This window comes from Lampetra fluviatilis, chromosome 37 (assembly GCF_964198595.1).
Source record: "Lampetra fluviatilis chromosome 37, kcLamFluv1.1, whole genome shotgun sequence".
NCBI classification, from domain to species: domain Eukaryota; kingdom Metazoa; phylum Chordata; class Hyperoartia; order Petromyzontiformes; family Petromyzontidae; genus Lampetra; species Lampetra fluviatilis.
In genome coordinates, this window is record NC_136311.1 from 6,890,126 (window position 1) to 6,908,923 (window position 18,798).

The following is an 18,798-nucleotide window of genomic DNA, read 5'->3' on the forward strand; positions in this document are numbered from 1 at the left end:
CTTTACGACAATGCAAATACTGATACTTTTTAAGATAATAGTGATGGTAATGACGAGGGCCAATGGACTCAAAGTCCAAGTAACCGCAAGACGCAATACACATTCTACATGGTCACTCCCATTTAACGCGAGTGAACACAACTGTGTTTATTTTTTAAATAGCCTAATTTACATGCGTTTTGCACAATCCGTGTTTGGCACATACAGGCCATCCTTCACTCCAATTTCTCTGGATAATCGAGAGTTGACTGTATTGCCTAAAAACCCTGCGCGCAGCTGTGGTTCCGCGGCGACATCAGCCAACTTGTCTTTCAAAGTAAAGGAGGGGTCACATGTGTACGAATCAAAACTTTGGTCCTGTTAAAATACGCTTTGTAACGGTTGGCTTTAATGAACCTCATGGGCGAGATGGAGATCTGCAGGGATTTGTTTTTGTTTAGCCTGTAACTCCATCCGCAGCGGCGTCTCGACCCAAATCGAAGCAGTCTCTTGCACTGGCTAAATTACTACACAGGTCCGGTTCCTGTACATCAATGCACAGGTATACAAAGCCTCCGAGAGTGACCTAGCAAAATATATTACAGACAGCAAAATTCCAGTGGTACTTAACTTGTTTCACAGCTGATAGTATCGATGATGATCGCGAAACTGATTTATAAAGTTTAGGATAATACCGATAGAAAATTTTATATTGAAGGTTACAATGATGGTAATTTACGTTATATACTGAGGATTCATATTTATGATGAAAATCATAAGAGACAAAACAATGATGATATTTGACATTAATTATAATAATAAACATTGATACTTTATAGAGATGGTAACACTTATTATAACGTTTAAATTTAAGATGATAGTTACGGGCAATTTATATTTAAGATGGATTTGCATTTATGACCATCATAATGTATGATTACCGTTACATTTTATATTGCTAATGAGTATTAATAATGGTGACCATACGGATGATCCAGTATATTTTGTTGATGATCAGCGGCATAGTTATTGAGTGTACAGGCAGTGTAACTGCACCGAGACCCACAGGCCAGAGCAGCCTATGTGTCAGGCTACAACAAGGGGTGGAAATGGGACAGTTGAGCCCCATCTAAATGAATCGCACGAGGACCCCACAAACCACGCTTCGCCACTGTTGATGATGACGATGATAATGACACCGATTGTATCTCCCCCCACTGATTCAATTTCACTTCCCAACACAACAGAGGAACTCACGGTTTTAGGGGGCACATATGTGCCGGTCGGCATGCCGATTCCGCCCGCGAGATCAAACAGGTCTCCGAGCCCTCCTCCAACCGGGGCGGCCAGAGATGCAGGCATCACAGCAGGACCCCCCATCCCTCCGCTCATCTAAAGCGCACAGATGCACACAAAAGATACAGATCCCCCATTCAGCCATACATTCTGCTGGGGCAAGTGCTGTTAGCGAGCAACTACTAACACAATACACGGAGGGGTGTGACCGGCACCACCAACTTCCCCACTCTCCCCTCCCTCCCCATTTCATGCTAATACATATGCACTGCACTTGATACTCAAAGCAGTCGACCTAGGGAGCCCAGGTCAGGTATATTGCTTGCCAGTGATGTGAGCCATGGTCAAAGGTCATGGCATGTAGCACAATGAGTGAATCACAGTATCACTACACATAAGTGCTATTAACGGGCACCTGTAAAGGCCGACACTGCACACGGGGGTGTGGGTGGCCAGCACCATTCCCGGCTGCCTTTGTCTCCCTAGTGGCAAGTTTATATACACTCCACCAGGTACTCATTTGAGGTCGAGTCCGCCAAGGGGAGGGCCAGGACGAGTTCAGATAATAGTCACTGGTGTTGGTAGCCGTGAGCGGGAATTCATAGCGCAGCCCACCAATCGCTGCGCCACCGCTCCCCACACACGCACACAAAGATCCCCCGTATAGCCTTAACAGACTGTAGGGGCAAGTGCTGTTAGCGAGCACCTCTGAAGGCCGGAACGGTACACGAGGGGGTGGGTGGCCAGCACCACGCCCGACCGCCTTTGTCTCCCCAGTGACGATGTTTACACACTGCACCAGGTACTCATTTCAGGCTGAGTCGACCTAGGGGAGGCCCAGGACCGGTTCAGATAATCATGACCGGTGTTGGCCATGAGCGGGAATCGAACCCGGGTCGCCAGGTTCATAGCGCAGCGCGCTAACCGCTACACTGCCACTCCCCACCACACACACACGCACAGACACACACATACGCATACACATGCATACACACAAACAATATACACTGAAGCATAACAAAACCCGCTCATAACTCATGAGCAAGCCGGGACTGGAAACGTGTACTCCGTGTTGATGCCGCATTACTCAAACGCCACGACAGATTAATGTTCCGTTAGAGGCTTTAAAAGCCGTCAATCACACACCAACCCTTCCCGCAGTTCGTGGCCGCGAATGCTGAAGGCGCAGCTGTCTGGATTGGTGGGGGCTCGAAAATGTAATTAGGCGCGAAGGCGAGGGTACAAAAGCAAATGAACGGTGGGAAATAAGAGCCTCAAAGTTGGCCCGAAGGCAAAGCCTCCTGGCTATTCCACACTCACTCGGCGACAGAGGATTACAGTCATGAACCGCATCGGCGCCCCACAAGGAAGCTGTGGATAGCCTCTGCACCAACAGAGACGAGGGCACGCCGCAGTGCGATGGTGGTTAAACAGCTTGACGCAATGGGGCGCCATGGCGGCGAGATGTTTCAACTGCCTCGCCTGGTATACAAGAGGTCGTAGGTTCGATCCCGACACCGACGCCTGTATATTTGGAGTTTGCATATCTCTCTCACTGTGATCTCGTAGATTTTTCTTCAGGTCCCCCGGTTTTTCCCTTCACATTTAGAATAAATCTGCGTTCAGAGTATTTGGCTGCTATAAATTTCTACTTGATAAACCACTTCATCGAACTATTATTTGTGGCCAGGTCGTTTCTGATAAAGAGTTAATATAGCTCCGTGAGCTTTACCTGGTAAATGATATTTTTTTGGTTTCAAAAGGAACTTCTAGAGATGAGCACAACTGTTCACTGTTGCTCATTCCTCCATGGGACATCTATGAAATTCACCCATGAATCACTGTTGTTTTTATCGTGCTTGTTTAGCCAAGAAAGCCTCTCAAGGTTCCAAAGCTTTTGCTCTAAGGGACAATGCTGCTCTACATAATTCCAATTGAGTAATCTGCAGGTGATTCATTAGCAATGGGATGCTGCAGATATCTTTTTTTTTTTAAACACACTTACTGAACACAATACCAAACCTCCAAAACATAGAGGGTAGAAACAAATGGCACTATAGAACTGCGAAAGGTTATAATAACTTAGAATAGAAAACGTGCGGGAATTGAGAGGACACTCTACTGTGCGACTGTGGTGATCCCCTTCAAGCAATGAAACATCTCATGGCGAGCACCTATCCCACCATTTCTCATTCTCCGCAAACATCTCCTCCTTCCGGTATTAAGAAGCCACTGGAGCTATGCACTTTTAAATCCAGATAAAAAACTCATTTCTTTTCAATTGCTTTTAGTGGTTTGTTGTCCTTCCCCCCCCCCCCCCACCTCCGATTAGCACGGTTTACTACGCACTGTGCAAAAGAAGTTTGATGTATATACATCTCCGAAAATCGCTCCTGCATCCTCCTGAAACTGGCCGACTGGATATCAAATTGTTAATGCCATCCCTGTAAATTGTTGCAATCCCTCAATGCGACATCCGTCACGCACAGGAAGCAATACTTACGGCAGGAGTGCCTCCCATGTCCCCGCCAAGCTGCAACAGCAAGAAACAGAGACAAGAGGTCACTGAAACGTCCAAACCATCGGGTCACGATCGGCAGGTGCGGCCACGCGTGGGACGACGCAGGAGATGGCGAGGCACGAGGCGGGCAATGGTTTCGGCTGCGTCGCCACGAAAGAGCCGCAGGCGTGCCAGCCGACACCGCTACCCGGCCCATTCATTTTTGCCATCTCTTGGCATCGACAGCAAAACAAATCGGCGCGGCAGCGATGAATAATGGAGCAGGTTTGGCACAGTTCCGCGCACGCGTTTCGAAGGATCTTGGCAAGCGCTTGCGGTGATGGTTAGGAGCGATGATGCGTTAGGGGGTGAGAATTAGGGCTACAAGCAGGATTAAAAGTACAATATTGGAATGACGACATCCGCCTTGCATCTTCACCTTTGTCATCTGCTGTTTATGCGCTCCAGGTGTCTCTAGTAATTGGGACGCTTCACTTAATGAGAATTCACCAATTTTCGTTTACACAACTAGATCATTAAAGACCATGTAATGTTTTGTAAATCTTATATTTCCCGCTTATTAATGGTTATGCAGAACTACATCGTGGGTAGCAGAGGGTAATGCAGCAAAATCCGTTATTGTACTGTACTTTGTATGCTCCCACTTCTAAGGTCTCAGCCCTTCACCAACCGACAATGACCAAGGTGACGATGTATGGTCAAATAACCCACATGCACAACAGTGTGGGGAGGCCCTGATCCAGCAGTGGATTACAAAACAGGCTCTCTATGCAAATGTACACCGGTTCAAAACACATAGGCACACGCCAACGTCTTGAGACAAGGCATGTTGAGGTTCGCGCATTAACACCCGCATTGTTTACGTAGCCTCATGATGATAACCATAACGATGGTAACGACAGCAGGTATTTGATGCAGAGCAATGGACAACGGTCATGCCAAGTCAGACGTCTTGGCACGCCGTTTCATTGCGATGCGGCAACAACTCTTATCTCACAGTTCCTAGCACGGGCACGCCATGTGTTTTTTGTCATTTGCCGTGAATGAGGACGGGTCCCTTGTGACCTGCTGTGGCGGCGAGTGGAACTCAAGCAGGCCGGATGGGAACACACGGAGCCAACCAGAGCCAGCCATATCAAACGCGGCAATGGTGAAGGGCAGTGTGGGGTGGAAGCGCAAGGACAGAGATAGCCTACCCCTTCGCTCTCCTCGCCCATCTCCAGAGCAGGAAGGCGCAAATGCGCACGCACATGAACACACGCGCATGGACGTACACGGAGCCATATGTACACGTCACGCAGGCGCACACACACGCAAGCAGGCACGTGCGCACACACGCACGCGCACACACGCACGCACAATCACACACACGAAAGTACGCAACAGACAAATACACGCGCACACACACGCACACAAGTTTCCGTACACACACGTATGCAAACACACGAATGAACACACGTGCATTTACGTAGACAAACACACGCACGTGAACACACGCATATGCACGCTCGCACGCAGGCACAGGCGTGCACACACAGAGAGGGCAGCCACGCACGCACCAGAGGGAGAGAGCAAAGATCACACAGAGAAAAAGGGGAGAAAGACAGAGTCCAGAATTCAAAGAAATAATGCTTTCAAACAGACAAGAACAAAAAACAAAGTAAAGGCAAACGTAGTCATGTGACCCCGAGACCTTATAGACAGAAGCTCGACTACAAACGACAGGCCGAGCTGCTTTTCATGTCCTTCAAAATAATTCATGCCTCCACCTTTTTCTGCGTCTTTCCCAGAATAATGCGACCTTTCATGTGGATTTTATTTCTTTCATGAATAAAAGTGAGATTCTCAAAGGCATGGCACCCGACTTCTGCACTGTTTGACACAAAAATCGACCGCCAGGACTATACGCTCACCCCAACATAGACACATGCGCTCGCTCGCGCCGCGGAAAATTGTCATTGATTAAGTTAAACTCTCGACAACGAATACAAAAATAAATACAAAAATAAACCTGCAACACATTGCAAAAAATGCTACAGATTTTATCTCGGTCTTCATCAGCAAGATGGGCCTGGGTTCGATTCCTGACTCGGGCCCATTTTTTGTATGGAGTTTGTATGTTTTCCCCCTGTTCTGCATGGGTTTCCTCCTGGTTTTCACGTTTCCTCCAATAGCTAAAAACATAAACAAAATGTAACTGGTGTTAGCCAAACATGCGCGCATGCTTGCCCAGGTTGCTTGAGGAGTCGGCGTTAAATTGCAACGACGTCATCACATCATCCTTCAACCCGATAGGGTCACCGAGTCAAGCCATAGCCGAGGGTGAAGGGACGATGACATCGTAGGTAATAGGGGATGAGTCAAGCAATGGCCCTTCTTCATAACACGTAAATGAATGGGCATTTTAAATGCCATGAATTAGGGTCATTACCCAAAACATAGCCGATTATATCCGTTTCATCCGAATACAGTATTAGTGACCACATGTCACAAAGGATTGAGTACACCACGCACTTTGCATCACCTCCCTTCCCACTTTCCCCATTCAATACCAGACTCCCTTTTGTACTCTCAATGAGCTTGCAAATTATCTTTTCCAAGAGTTCTTGAAGCTTCATTAAAACGCATAGATTTTTTTTTTGTTCTAATAGTTTATTTCATCGCGCCGACTTCTTATCGGCAACTTGTTCTTTACAGAAATTCACGTTGGCGTGAAAGCAAGTTTCTGTCAATAACTGGCAGGGAAAAGCACAAAAACCGCTACTGCATTTAACGTCGTCGGCCGTTCATCTAATGAAATAAAAATCCAATGGAAACTGCCTTCTCACTAACACTGCTCCATATATTTGATGCTGAACTGTCTTTTCTTTATAACTTCACTTGCGATTGCATGTAACATCCTTGCCCGTTTATATTTTAGTCCAATCGTCACCATACATCTGTTAAATATTACTTTAACCTAATTTGTAATTAAACTATGATATGGTATAAAAAACATTGTTGCTCGAGCAAACTCAAGCGACAGGGAATTTATCACTCAAAATCAATTTATGTTTGCTCAATATTTTCGATTTCTGATGGGAATGTTGTTTTTGATCTTATTTCTAGTTGGGCCATTTCTGTAATTAATTTTGCTTGTTAGCATTTGTTAATTTGGTGATCCAGGTCAAATGAGACTCATCCTGGTCCCTTACATTCTCACTTTGTTAAATAACATTTTTTTTTTAAACTTGACGCATCACCATGCGAAAAAAAAGACATTGCAAGGTCGGGACAACTAGACACTCAATTGTATTAGTAGTCCTTAAATTCAGCCAGGAAAGCCTCATGGAGTCTTAGGTCTGTTTTGCAGGAGGGTCTTGCTACAGAGAGATGTTTGTCGTATTCCATTCAAGTGTGTCTGGCATGTGGGAAGAAAGTGAAGCATCTGGAGAATATGAAGGGATAACGCAAAACTGCGCAATATTTTCAATAATTCATTATTCTATTGCCCTCTCCCGGTCACCTTGCAAAACAAAGCTATAACGCATGGTATTTTCAGGCTTTCCAACTAAGGGTGAACATGGTGTTGCTATTAAGCAATTTCCCTCTTGAAAAGCCGGTTAAATCGATCAGAGGGCTTCCCAAAACTTGCAGAAAACAAACCAGAGCTAAAAGGACTATTTACAAATATGAAAAGTATTTTACCCTGACAGATCCTCCATTGGCTCAAGAACTGCAAGTTAAATACTTCCGAGGACACCGCACTGTTGGAATGCATTACATAATCCACTCATATGCACGAGTTTTAATAACTCGTTAAGTTACTGCTACTATCTTGTTGTTCTACAGCAGTCGCCCCTGGCCACCCTTCCTCACCAGGCTGTCGAGCCCTCCCCCGAGCAGGTCGTAGGCGCCCATCTGCATGGCAGGCGGGCCGGACGGCACGGTGACCGGAGGGCCCAGGTCGAGGTTGAGGAGGTCGCCCAGGAGGTCGCTCTGGGACGGGATCACCTGCTGCTGCTGGGGCTGCTGCGACGACTGCGCCAGGCCGTGCGCCGCCTGCGCCGACAGCTCGGGGCTCTCCACGCTCTCGCTCCTTCACCACAAAACACAAAGCTTCAAGTAAAAGCTCAGACTTTTTGGGCGAGTGTTATTAGCGAGTAGCACCCGTGAGGGCGTGTACGGCACACGACGGGGTCAGTGGCAAGCACCACGCCCGGCCGCCTTTGTCTCCCTTGTGGCGATGTTTACACACCGTACCAGGTATTCATTTTGAGGTTGAGTAAACCTAGGGGAGGCCATGGCCAGTTCAGATAATCTTCACTTGTGTTGGCTGTGAGCGGAAATCAAACTCGGCTCGCTGGGTCCGTAGTGCAGCCCGCTAATCACTGCACTTCGGCCCCTTCGCCACCACCACAAAGACATACGCGTGCACATAATGGCGGTGCATATACTGGCAGTGCCTATACTGGTGGTGCCTATACTGATGATGCACATACGTACACTGCCAAAAATACGCACGCACACACACATGCAACAATGGCAACAACAAAAGACATAATTCGCTAATAAGTCGTGGTGACGTCCCCACAGCACTTGTTATGCCAGGCGAGGTGCACTGAGGGCCAAGTAAAGTATCGAAGGCTAGCGGACAGGAAGCTGCGGCCAAATCACTTCAACGGCATCAATGCACCTCTTCATACCGTCGTGCCCGCACATCGGCAACACGATAAAAAAACCTAAGAACCTTTAACGCAACAAGAAACCCCTGGCACTCACGATGCGGAGCGCGCGGGCAGCAGGCGGCGGGCCTGCGTGCCGCGGCTGCCCTCCACGAAGGCGCTGGGCGGCTTGTGGTATACGGAAGCGAGCGACGAGATGTGGCAAATGAGCTCCTCGAGCAGAGTGGGCTCCAGCAGGTCCGTCTCCTCCGAGATGAGCGGCTTCTCCGCCAGCACCACCTCCTTGGCGGCCACGGGATCCGTGGACAGCAGGCGCCAGTAGATGTAGCCTCGGTCGCGCAGGTCTGGGTTGTCCGAGTCCTGGCCGGAGGGTAGCAGGCAGGTTTGGGTTATAGGTTATGGGGGTTCGAGGGGGGTTAGAGGGGGCTTGAGTGGGCTACTGAGCATCACACAACCACCACTGCGTGGCCCAAGCCCCACAGCCACTCACCTGAGTGGCCAGGCTCAGCACCTGCTGCACCAGCTCCTGCGTCTCCGTCGGCTTCTTGAGGAACAGCTTCACAATGGCCGTCAGCAACGACAACTGCACCTGTTGATTTGCACAAAGCAATGGATCAGTCCACCGTTATCTACACTTATCACCATCTTGTACGCGCATTCGCCTACACTTGTTATCAGTGGTGCAGTGTGGATGGCATGGGTCCCAGGTGCCTGGGCCATTCGGGCTGATGGGGCCTGGTGCAGCTGCACCACCTGCTACAATCGATGACGACACCACCGTTTGTACCTTTCTAAATGGAATATTTTTTTTCGCGCAGTTATTGGTGACCAAGGCCGAGACGATCAACTCGCTACACTTCAGAACCTAATTTAATCCCAACTCAATCTACGTAAGTCTATGGCTTTCTGTGAGTCTACATCTATATGCGAGTCTATGGCTCTATTTAAGCCATCGGTCACAATGCAAGGACACTCAAACCTCTCCACTTGAGAACCCAGTTTAATCACAGGCGGCTCAAACCTGTATCCCAACCCAAGCTCTCCGTGGTGGCAGCAAAACCACTCAACTCAGAGCCGCCACTGCCACCTCAATGAGTGGGCTGACGCAAAAATCCAAGAAACAGCACTGCTTAACGCAGTGGTGTCAATTACAATGTAAAAAACTAAAACTAAACTATTTTTATTTTACCAGGTAAGGCCCAGTGAGCTATACAGCTCTTTTTCCGAAACGCTGCGACCACAAATGATAGCTCAACGAAGTGGCTTACCACGTTGAAATTTATAGCAACCAAATACTCTCAATGCATGTCGATTCTAATTGGAGGGAAAAACCGGAGGACCCGGAGAAAATCCACACAACCACGAGAAGAGCAAGACACGCAAACCCCAAATAAACAAACAGGCGTCAGGATCGAGATCGAACCCACAACCTCATGCATACCAGGGCGAGGGAGTTAACATCTTGCCAACCGCGGTGCCCCGTAACCTCAAACCGTAAACATCATTATCGACAATAAAAAAAAATCCACGGTGGCGGTGGTGGCGTGCGTGCCTGCGTGCTCTCGTCGTGGAAACCCTCGAGGAAGGACTCCAGCAGCTCGTCGGCGTTGTCGATGCGCTCCGCGTACTCGCCCACGATCCAGATCATGGCGGCGCGCGCCTCCGGCTCATCCAGCGAGTCCAGGTTCTCACACAGCGTGGCGATGATGCTCTCGTACCTGCGACGGGCGCCCAAGCAGAGTCAGGTCACCAACCGCGGCGTTTACCGTCGGGGTGACGATCGCGACCGCAGGTTTGTTAGACGATCAAACTTTGGTGTAAGGATTTAAAGCAGCCGTTGAGAAAGTGCATCTCAACCCCCGGAGTGTTGGGGGTGGGTAGGTGGGGCTGAAAGGGGGGCTTCCCACTGTTGAACGATTAACCCACCTCCCCCTTCTAAATTGTTAAGGTCAAGTCGTTGGCTATTGTGCAAACCTCTAGTTTTGTATGAGCCCCCTCACCCCAACTTTTGACAAGGTCATGCAACAGGGTGGCACAATCCACGAATTGAATTCATACATGAGGCCTTGTAATTCGAAACAATATTTATCTATCACTGGAAGCACCTTAACCATGCTGAGCGGGTACTAGAGAGGAGCATTTTCATAATAGCGACGTATTTCTAATTCCACATTGCTGGAGAAGATGTTGTTTCGAGAGTATAATAAAACAGCATCAAGCTGTTTAGTGGGCTGTGCCTTCCTGAAGGTGTTACGTGTGACAGCAAAGCCTTGGAGATGGTGACACGGTAATTATCAGGCCGAGGTAGACATGGCACATGATAATGGCTACGACTTAACTGCAGTGAGTTAGAAGCTATAGTACTTTTAAGGTTATCGCAACAATGGCGTAATCACGTCTGCATCTTTAAGAAGTGGCAGACAAGGTCAAGGGCCAGGAGTTATATGACCAAGATAAGGCAAAGGTAAAGAGATAAAATACAAGGCTCTATCCACACAAAGTAATCAAGATAAGTATGCTAGAGTCTGGATTCACAAGTATAGGTTAATGGTTGTGTAAACTGAGCTGTAACAAAACCTCATCTGCACATTCTTTTTTGTTCCGCACAAAGTTTGTTTTCGCATTTGTACTCCAGAAATAAAGAGAACGACTGGAACCGGAGGTGACTCCGAGAGCGAAGATCCGAGAGCGATGACTCCGGTGGTTCGGACGAGTGTCGAGAGTGGATCCGGAAAAAAATACCAACCGTGACGCTTCACGCGCACGGAACGCGAAACAAAGGAAGAGCAAGGATGCGCTGGACTGACGGCGGTGAAGTAATGACACTGAACGAAAATGGCGACACAGGTGAAGGAAGTGGTGAAGCTGGCGTGAGACAGGGAGGGGGGGTGGAGAGATCTCATTCGGCTCCATCGTCTCTACAAGAAGATGGATGGAAACTAGAGACGAGAAGACCGCACGTGTTATTTGAAAGGGAATTTTGTCTCCATGGGCTCTCGGCTGGCTCTACGAAAAGTTAACTGCTTGAATAATTTTGATTTATACATTGGAATATAAACTGTGGCCAGAGAATTAGATGAATGGCTAAATTAGATTAAAATTGTGCGAGCCTTTTAATGCCTTGGGATGAAGACGTTTCATTGTTTGACTGACCCTACGAATGATGGCACTCAAACATGGAAGGAATTTAATAAAATGCAGCTCGGGTGACTGCTTCGACTTTCACCGAGTAAAATTACATATCACAATTTACAAAGGTTAAGCAAGAAGTTAATTGACTTGAACGTCACACGGCCTTGGGGAAGCCTTCAATCAGCAGTGGATAGAGCTTGGCTAAGGATGACCAATGGGCAAAAGTTGGACGCTCCCACTCACTTATTGGGGTACTTGCGGAAGATGTCCTTGATGACCACCACGGCCTCCTGCACGACGTAGTTGACCTTGGTCTGGATGAGGTCGAGTAACGTGCTCACGCATCGCTCGGCCGACGGCTGCACGATGGCGACGACAACAAACAACATCAAACAGCAACACGCAACATCACCAGGGCTCATCGCCTAGTGGTTAGCAAACAACCAAAACAAAACATTCATCATAATCACCGCTGTCATGGCCTTCACCGTTGTCCACCATCACCACCGCACATTTACCGTCACCATGATCATCACCAACATACCACCACCATTGACTGTTGATTCGCTACAAAGCGGATGGTCCATTGTGGAAACCATCACCGCAATCAACATCCCCATTAATACAAACACTATTAATCACCACCGAAACTCCCACACAAACAGGCAAACATTACCACCACCATAATGACAAGGCATGTAACGATGCATCTCTCTATCCATCTGTTAAAATGGATATTTAGGGTAGGGATTAATGCATCGATACACGCGCCCATATGTAATTATTTACCATTTATGCAAAACATTATTATAGACAAACGGTAAGGCGTTACATGGAGTCTCACACTGCATAAAACTGACAAAACGACAGTGAACAAATAACTAGAGACCGTACAAATTAGACAAACAGATGAGGAATCCGAATCTAATCGCGACAATGCAACCGTGACGATTCATCGAGTCCATGCAGAGGCTGCGGGGTCCGTTTGATGCCACGGCACCATCGCCAGGTCTGTTTCTCACCTCCACTTTGATGGCGCACCTGCCGATGGCACGCACGGCCTTGCGAACAAAGTCCACGTCCACCTCCGTGGCGTACTCCTTCAGCTCGGCGAGCACCTGCAACACGTCGCAACCGCCGCACGGACGAGCACAGACGGACAGATGGGGTGAACGGACGGACCAACAGATGAACGGTGGGACACAAGACGGGTAAAACTGCTAGGCAATAACCGCAAGCTTTATTACGGCGCTGACTTTAAATGGCAAGTCAATAGGTCACCGTTTGGATCTTGTCAGCGCTATTTAAAATACCGTAGAGAAAAGAGAGTAAGAAACAATGAAATGTAATTTGAAAGTCTAAATCAGAAGATGATTGAATTGGCACTCAATTGTGATATGTCAAAGAAGGAGACTCCAAATTTCCATCGCAGGGGCCGATGAACCTATAAAATAACCACGGTTGAATTCCCAGCAAGTATAACAATTTTACCAATGTTGGAAGAAATGAGATTTGAACTCACAGCCCTAAGATTCTACATCAAATATTCTTACCACTGCACCACTCGGCTGACTACAGCAAGAATAGAAAATTATAATCATTTGATAAAAACAACACTTTGAAGAAAATCATCCAAAAAGATGATGAGTTACCACAGTGCTCGTCACAATATATCATCAATAAATAAAACGCTGTTGACAATAATAAAAACACAACTATTGCCGTGAGCCGGGCCTGTGAGAGGGAGGACAGGGCAGGCACTTGGCTGGCACAAGCGGGGCCAGAGGCAGTGCCCATTACCTGCGCGATGTTGGCCTGGGACGCGAGGCGGATCATGATGTCCAACTTCTCCAGCTTCACGTAGATTGGGTCGTTGTACTTTACGAAGAACACCTTGATCTCGTGCTTCAAGATGTCCGGCCTGGAGAGGGATGGTAGTGGTGGTGGTGGTAGGGTGTGGGGGAAGGGTGGCGCATTGGTTAGTAGTACTGTACTGCAAACCCGATAACTGCAGTTCGATTCCCGCTCACTGGCAGCATCAGTGACGAATATCCATACTGGTCGTGGGCCTCCGTTAGGTTGCAGTGTGTAAAACATGAGTATTGGGGAGAAAAAGGTGGCCGGGCGTAACGCTGGTCATGCACCGCCTCGCGTGCTATTTCAGCCTAAATAGGTGCTCGCTAACAGCACTTGCACCAACAGTCTGTTAAAGGCTATATGGGGAATGTTATATTGTTAGTGATGGTTGTGGTGGTGAAGGTGGTTTGTGGCAGTTGATAACTGGGTTGCAGAGCTTGAATGCACGTTTAAGCCATGACTGTGCGAATAATTAGATACGGAAGGGTCGGGCTGCAATTATATTCTAATGGTGCTGCAAGCGTTGTGTCGTGAGATTACAACAAGATTCCATTCAGAACGCTAGCAGTGAATGGTCCCAGAAGATGAAATAATTTGAATCTCAAAATGCTGAACAGAAACATGAAAACACGTGACTTTTTTCACACCTCGTTTAGATCCCTGAGAGTATTCATAGAACGCCAACCAAACCTTGTTTTCGTTTTGAAATCTAAAACACACTTAATAAAGTGAATACCTAAATTCAGACAAAAGCTTTGCTTTTTAGAACCAAATGTAAAGATATATATTTGGTTTTTCGGCATCGGGAATCAGGCCGAGACCATCAGCATGCTGCTACACATGGGAACGGTTTAATCACAGGTGGAAAAAAAATCCGGATTTAAACCCAGGATTACAGCCATGCGGGCTCAAGCACTCTGACACCGTATTAACCTCCCTGAGCCCATCCGACCATCGTAGAAAACAGATGTTCTAAACTGGCCGGCACGCAGGTATCTTCATCACCTGTGCGCCACCAATGCCTTTCCCCCTACAAGTGAATGATATGAAATCAATTGGACCTTGTTTCCATAAACAGCCAACACAAGTTGAATTGAATGCATTTCTACTTTACCCGATTTTCCCAAGAACTCCAATAGATATTTATTATTATTTTGCTTCACCACTCTACAAGCCCCCTGCTTTCGTCGAAACATCTTATTTATTGAAATATATTATTATTGGTGTGCCCCTAAGTGCTGCTGCTGCTCCTTACTGCAGAAATCAGAGGTCACGAAAAAGTGAGAATTTCCTTGGCCCGCTCTCTAATGAGCGGATCCACGTGAATTCTTCGTCTCAAGACATGCGGCCGATAGCACAATTGTGATAAACTTGGAGAAAGGTAAAAACATTTTTTAAAGAGAAACGTACGATTTAAGATAACCGCCTTCCCTGAGTCAACCGATGCTCACCTCTTCTGGACAATGAGGTTGATGTTGCGCAGCGCCACGTACTGCAACTCGGGCTCAGCCGACAGTAGCGTAACGAGCGGGGGTGCTAGCTTCTTGAGCAGCGTGCTGTGGTACTCCGAGTCCTTGGGCAGCACCTCCATGAACTTCATGAGCACCTTGACGGCCGACAGCACCACTCCCGAGTTGGCGTGCGAGAGGCGAGGAGTCACACGCTCGCACACGCTGGTGGTGGGACGGGGGGGGGAGGGACGACCAGACCATGAAACAGGCAAGTCAATAGCTCGAGTTCGTTAGAGTTCGCAGGACACCACCGCTACACGACGACCCTGGCTATGTCCAAGTTCCAGCGGACTCATAGGGAGGGGCAAGGAGTCTGTCAACTTTATTCCAGGAGGCGTTAGGAAATTGGAGACGCTCGGGGCTTGCACGCTTCGGTCAGAAGCACAATGTTATCTTGCCAAGCTTTGAAATGGCCTATTGTATCCGAGTTGTGGGAATGGAGCAAGAAGGACAATATCATCATCAATGATCTATTCATTGCTGGTCTCCCGAAGGTGTCGCAATTTCTCATCGTTATACAATGCAACAATCCATCTCCACGATGGACATTCTCTCAAAGACAATAGAACGAGGATAATACATCACCCACTTTTTGGTCCCAAACAATAGTATTGCCCAGTGGCCGAGCATGGGTGGCATGGGCCCCGATGCAAGGAATTAATAGGGTTCCCACCTGACCAGTGTACCTCCCTCCGTCCCATCTAAATATATCAGCACCCAGGTCCTTCGGACCCACGGGACCCAGTGCAGGTGCACACTCTCGAAAGCTGTACCACTGCGAACCACAGTACAGCATCCCAGCGCTCCAAATCCACAGGGGCGACCATTCGGCTTCACCACCAACCAACCTGCATTTTGTTGGCTTGGCCAAACCCACGAGTTTGCGTTGGGCCAAACCACAAAGGGAGGGGCGGGAGGGGAGTGGCAACCCTCGTGTCATCATCACCTCTGCGCCTCGCGCTCATCTTTGGGCATGTAGTTGGCGAGCGAGTCAAGGATGAATATCTGTCCCCACTCGGTGCACTCGTTGAGTGCCGTCATCAGCTTGTTGATAGTCTGCGGGTTCAGGTCCAGGAGCTGGCTGTTGGGGTGCGACTCGCTGATCTCCGACAGCGCCGCCACGGCATTCGCGACCACCTAGCCGGGTGGGTGGGAGGTGGATTAGAGAGAGGGAAGGTGGCGGAAGAGGTTGGTGTGAGAATTTTGTTTTTATTTCCAGGCAGGCAAATACCTACAAGCTTAGCTCTCTCATCATGGCAACAGTAACCGTCTTTATATGAGCTCACAAACATCGTTTTTGTACAACCGTTTTTAACAAAATATCTTTATAACAAATAAACTGCTACCATGTTCGAGAGAGCAGCTTATCGACTTCAAATCTGGTTGGGCGGGGGGGGCAGTCGAATCGGACCATCATCCCTCTAGGGTTGATAAGATTGATACTACTTTGTGCAGAAAACAACAGTTGTTATTCTATTCCACATTCCTACAGCACCGTAGCAAAGTGGAATTGTCCACCTAACAGGAGATGAGCACCGCCTTAATGCTCACGTGAACAGAGGAAACACTTTTTTTTTACCCTGTTCTACATGAACACGGGTTAATAAAATAGGTCGTATTGAACCAGCTTAATTTTATTCCACATATTAAGGGCAATTAATCGTGACTGAACTGTTCACTGTAGTGTTGATTTAACGCTTTGTGCAAAACAACAGAATCAGCACTTCAAAAGCCCATGGCCACGTGTGAATGGATGAAAGAAAATGTTTGTTTGAAGCGGAATGAAAACTCAAAAGGGGGCTGTGCTCACGAGGTTCTTGTCTCCCCCCTACTCTCCCCCCCCTTGCTTTCTCTACCTCCATTTCTCTTTTACTGCGCACAATCTCTCCTTTCCCCCACAACATCCTCTTGGCATCGTCATTATCATTTATGTGGATTTTGTAAAGCGCTTTGGAGACACGTTTGCTTTTAAGTGCTAATTCATTAATGCAAATCCTTAATTAAATACATGCAAATCCTTCGCAAAAAAATATATGCAAATCCTCATTGGAATAACATTATTTTTGGCATATTAAGAGAAAAATATCTCGTGCAAAAAAGCTGTGAATATGATAATGACTGCGTTAAACACCTATTCTCAAATTTTCAATATTCTTTTCCATAGTTGCATTAAAAAGGTTCCCCCTGACATTATCTCACAATGCGCTGTGATGACTAATCAAATCAACACAAAGCTTCACTTACCTCCCCAGACGAAACGTGTGGTTCATTGCAATTAATTTGATAGATAATAAAATAACGATTTAGGTACTGTACGCACAAAAACAAATATCGGCCTGGTGGCACAGTAATAGAGTGAGCGGCTCGCAATCCGAAGTTTGCGAGTTCAATTCCAGGATAGGTGGTTGACTCAGCCCATCATCCCTCAGAGGTCGATACAATAGGTACCACTTCATGAGGAAGTCAACAGTGGTTGTCCTATAAATAGACCCTACCCCCACCATACGGAATGAGGAATTTCCACCACTGGCTTGAAGCTGTGAATGGGAGAGATGAGCGAGCTACTGCCTCGATGCTTATTTGAGCAAGAAAATAACTTTTGACTTTTTGACAAAAAAAACAAATATCAATGAAGGCCATAACACTGGGCAAACGGAATTCATATTTTTCAGCACCATTTGTTTAAGCCAAGCGAGCGCTGGCTCCGTTATAACTTCTCTGAATGTCATCGTCAGGGTACTATATTAAAAAGCAACACACACTTACACTGTGACGGCGGGCACAAGCCGGCGTGAGTAGGTTAAACGTTGAGTTTTATAAGGGCACCACGGGGTGACCAGCCCCTCCCCACCCAGCCCCACCCCCCACCCAGCCCCACCCCCCACCAGCCCCACCCTTCCCACCAGGAGGTTCCTACCAGTAAAACCCACAACAACAAAGCAAACGCCAAGACTTCCGATATAGCCTGTTGGGGTAAGTGCTGTTAAGGAGCAAAAAAAAAACACATGCAACACTTGGGACTTCCCTCCACATTGTCCATACCATGGGGTTGGAGTCGGAGATGAGATCCTTGAGTGTGTCCAGGAAGCCCTGATCCTCCACGAGCTGCGCGTTGATGTCGTGGAGCTTGGCCACGCACACGGCGGCCGTCTTGCGCACGTACGGGTCCTCGTCCTTGAGGCACTTGCGCAGCGGCTCGCACAGGTACTCGGTGATCTTGTCGACGCGGATGCAGCCCATGGTGCGCACGGCCAGCGCGCGGATCAGCGGGTTCGGGTCTTCGCAGTCCTGGACGGCACGAACATGGCAGGAGTAGTGAGCAAGGTCAAAGGTCACCGAAGCGACTTCGGGTTGCACCGCGAGACTTTCGGCAAGTTGGCCAACGCTACTACCGTTCGCGATTCTCGCACGGCTTGTTGCCATAATGTTCATATATATGTATATATTGCACTGTTTGCACAAGCGTGAGAACAATTTTGTTTATGATACTTTTTTTTTTTAAACAGGTTGTTCTTGAAAAAAAAAAATATTTTAAATTTAAACACGTTCTCACCGGTTTTAAATAAATTGATCAATGCACACTGGACACAGCTGTTTCTCATTACATTCCAGGCACGCTCACTACATGCCACATGTTGACCGAAACTGCCGCCTAGGCTCCGTAGGCCACATTTAACAAAGACAAAGATCGGCCGTGCAGCCTACACAGACTGTAAGTGCTGAAAGAGAGCACCTATTAAGGCCGGTAAGACACATAAAGGGATGATGTATTTCAACGCATGATGGGGTTGAGATATGGCCAGCATATTACGCCTGGCCATCTTTGCCGCCCCAGTGA

General features: G+C 47.7%; 1 protein-coding gene across 3 annotated transcripts in view; it reads right to left on the reverse strand.

Moving 5' to 3' along the window:
• The window catches only part of LOC144945303 (AP-1 complex subunit beta-1-like), a 72,160-nt gene that overhangs the window by 47,076 nt on the left and 6,286 nt on the right, over window positions 1-18,798 (reverse strand). For 2 of the 3 annotated variants that reach the window (XM_078873712.1, XM_078873713.1), the window contains exons 5-17: window positions 18,003-18,248; window positions 15,907-16,097; window positions 14,901-15,122; window positions 13,393-13,513; window positions 12,615-12,710; window positions 11,836-11,951; window positions 10,013-10,178; window positions 8,951-9,049; window positions 8,558-8,820; window positions 7,655-7,874; window positions 4,993-5,013; window positions 3,779-3,808; window positions 1,237-1,371 (exon numbers count right to left, since the gene is read on the reverse strand). In XM_078873712.1, coding sequence (XP_078729838.1) covers window positions 1,237-1,371; window positions 3,779-3,808; window positions 4,993-5,013; window positions 7,655-7,874; window positions 8,558-8,820; window positions 8,951-9,049; window positions 10,013-10,178; window positions 11,836-11,951; window positions 12,615-12,710; window positions 13,393-13,513; window positions 14,901-15,122; window positions 15,907-16,097; window positions 18,003-18,248 — 1,926 coding nt within the window. The remainder of the gene's footprint in view (window positions 1-1,236; window positions 1,372-3,778; window positions 3,809-4,992; window positions 5,014-7,654; window positions 7,875-8,557; window positions 8,821-8,950; window positions 9,050-10,012; window positions 10,179-11,835; window positions 11,952-12,614; window positions 12,711-13,392; window positions 13,514-14,900; window positions 15,123-15,906; window positions 16,098-18,002; window positions 18,249-18,798) is intronic. The other variant, XM_078873715.1, reaches the window with a different exon arrangement.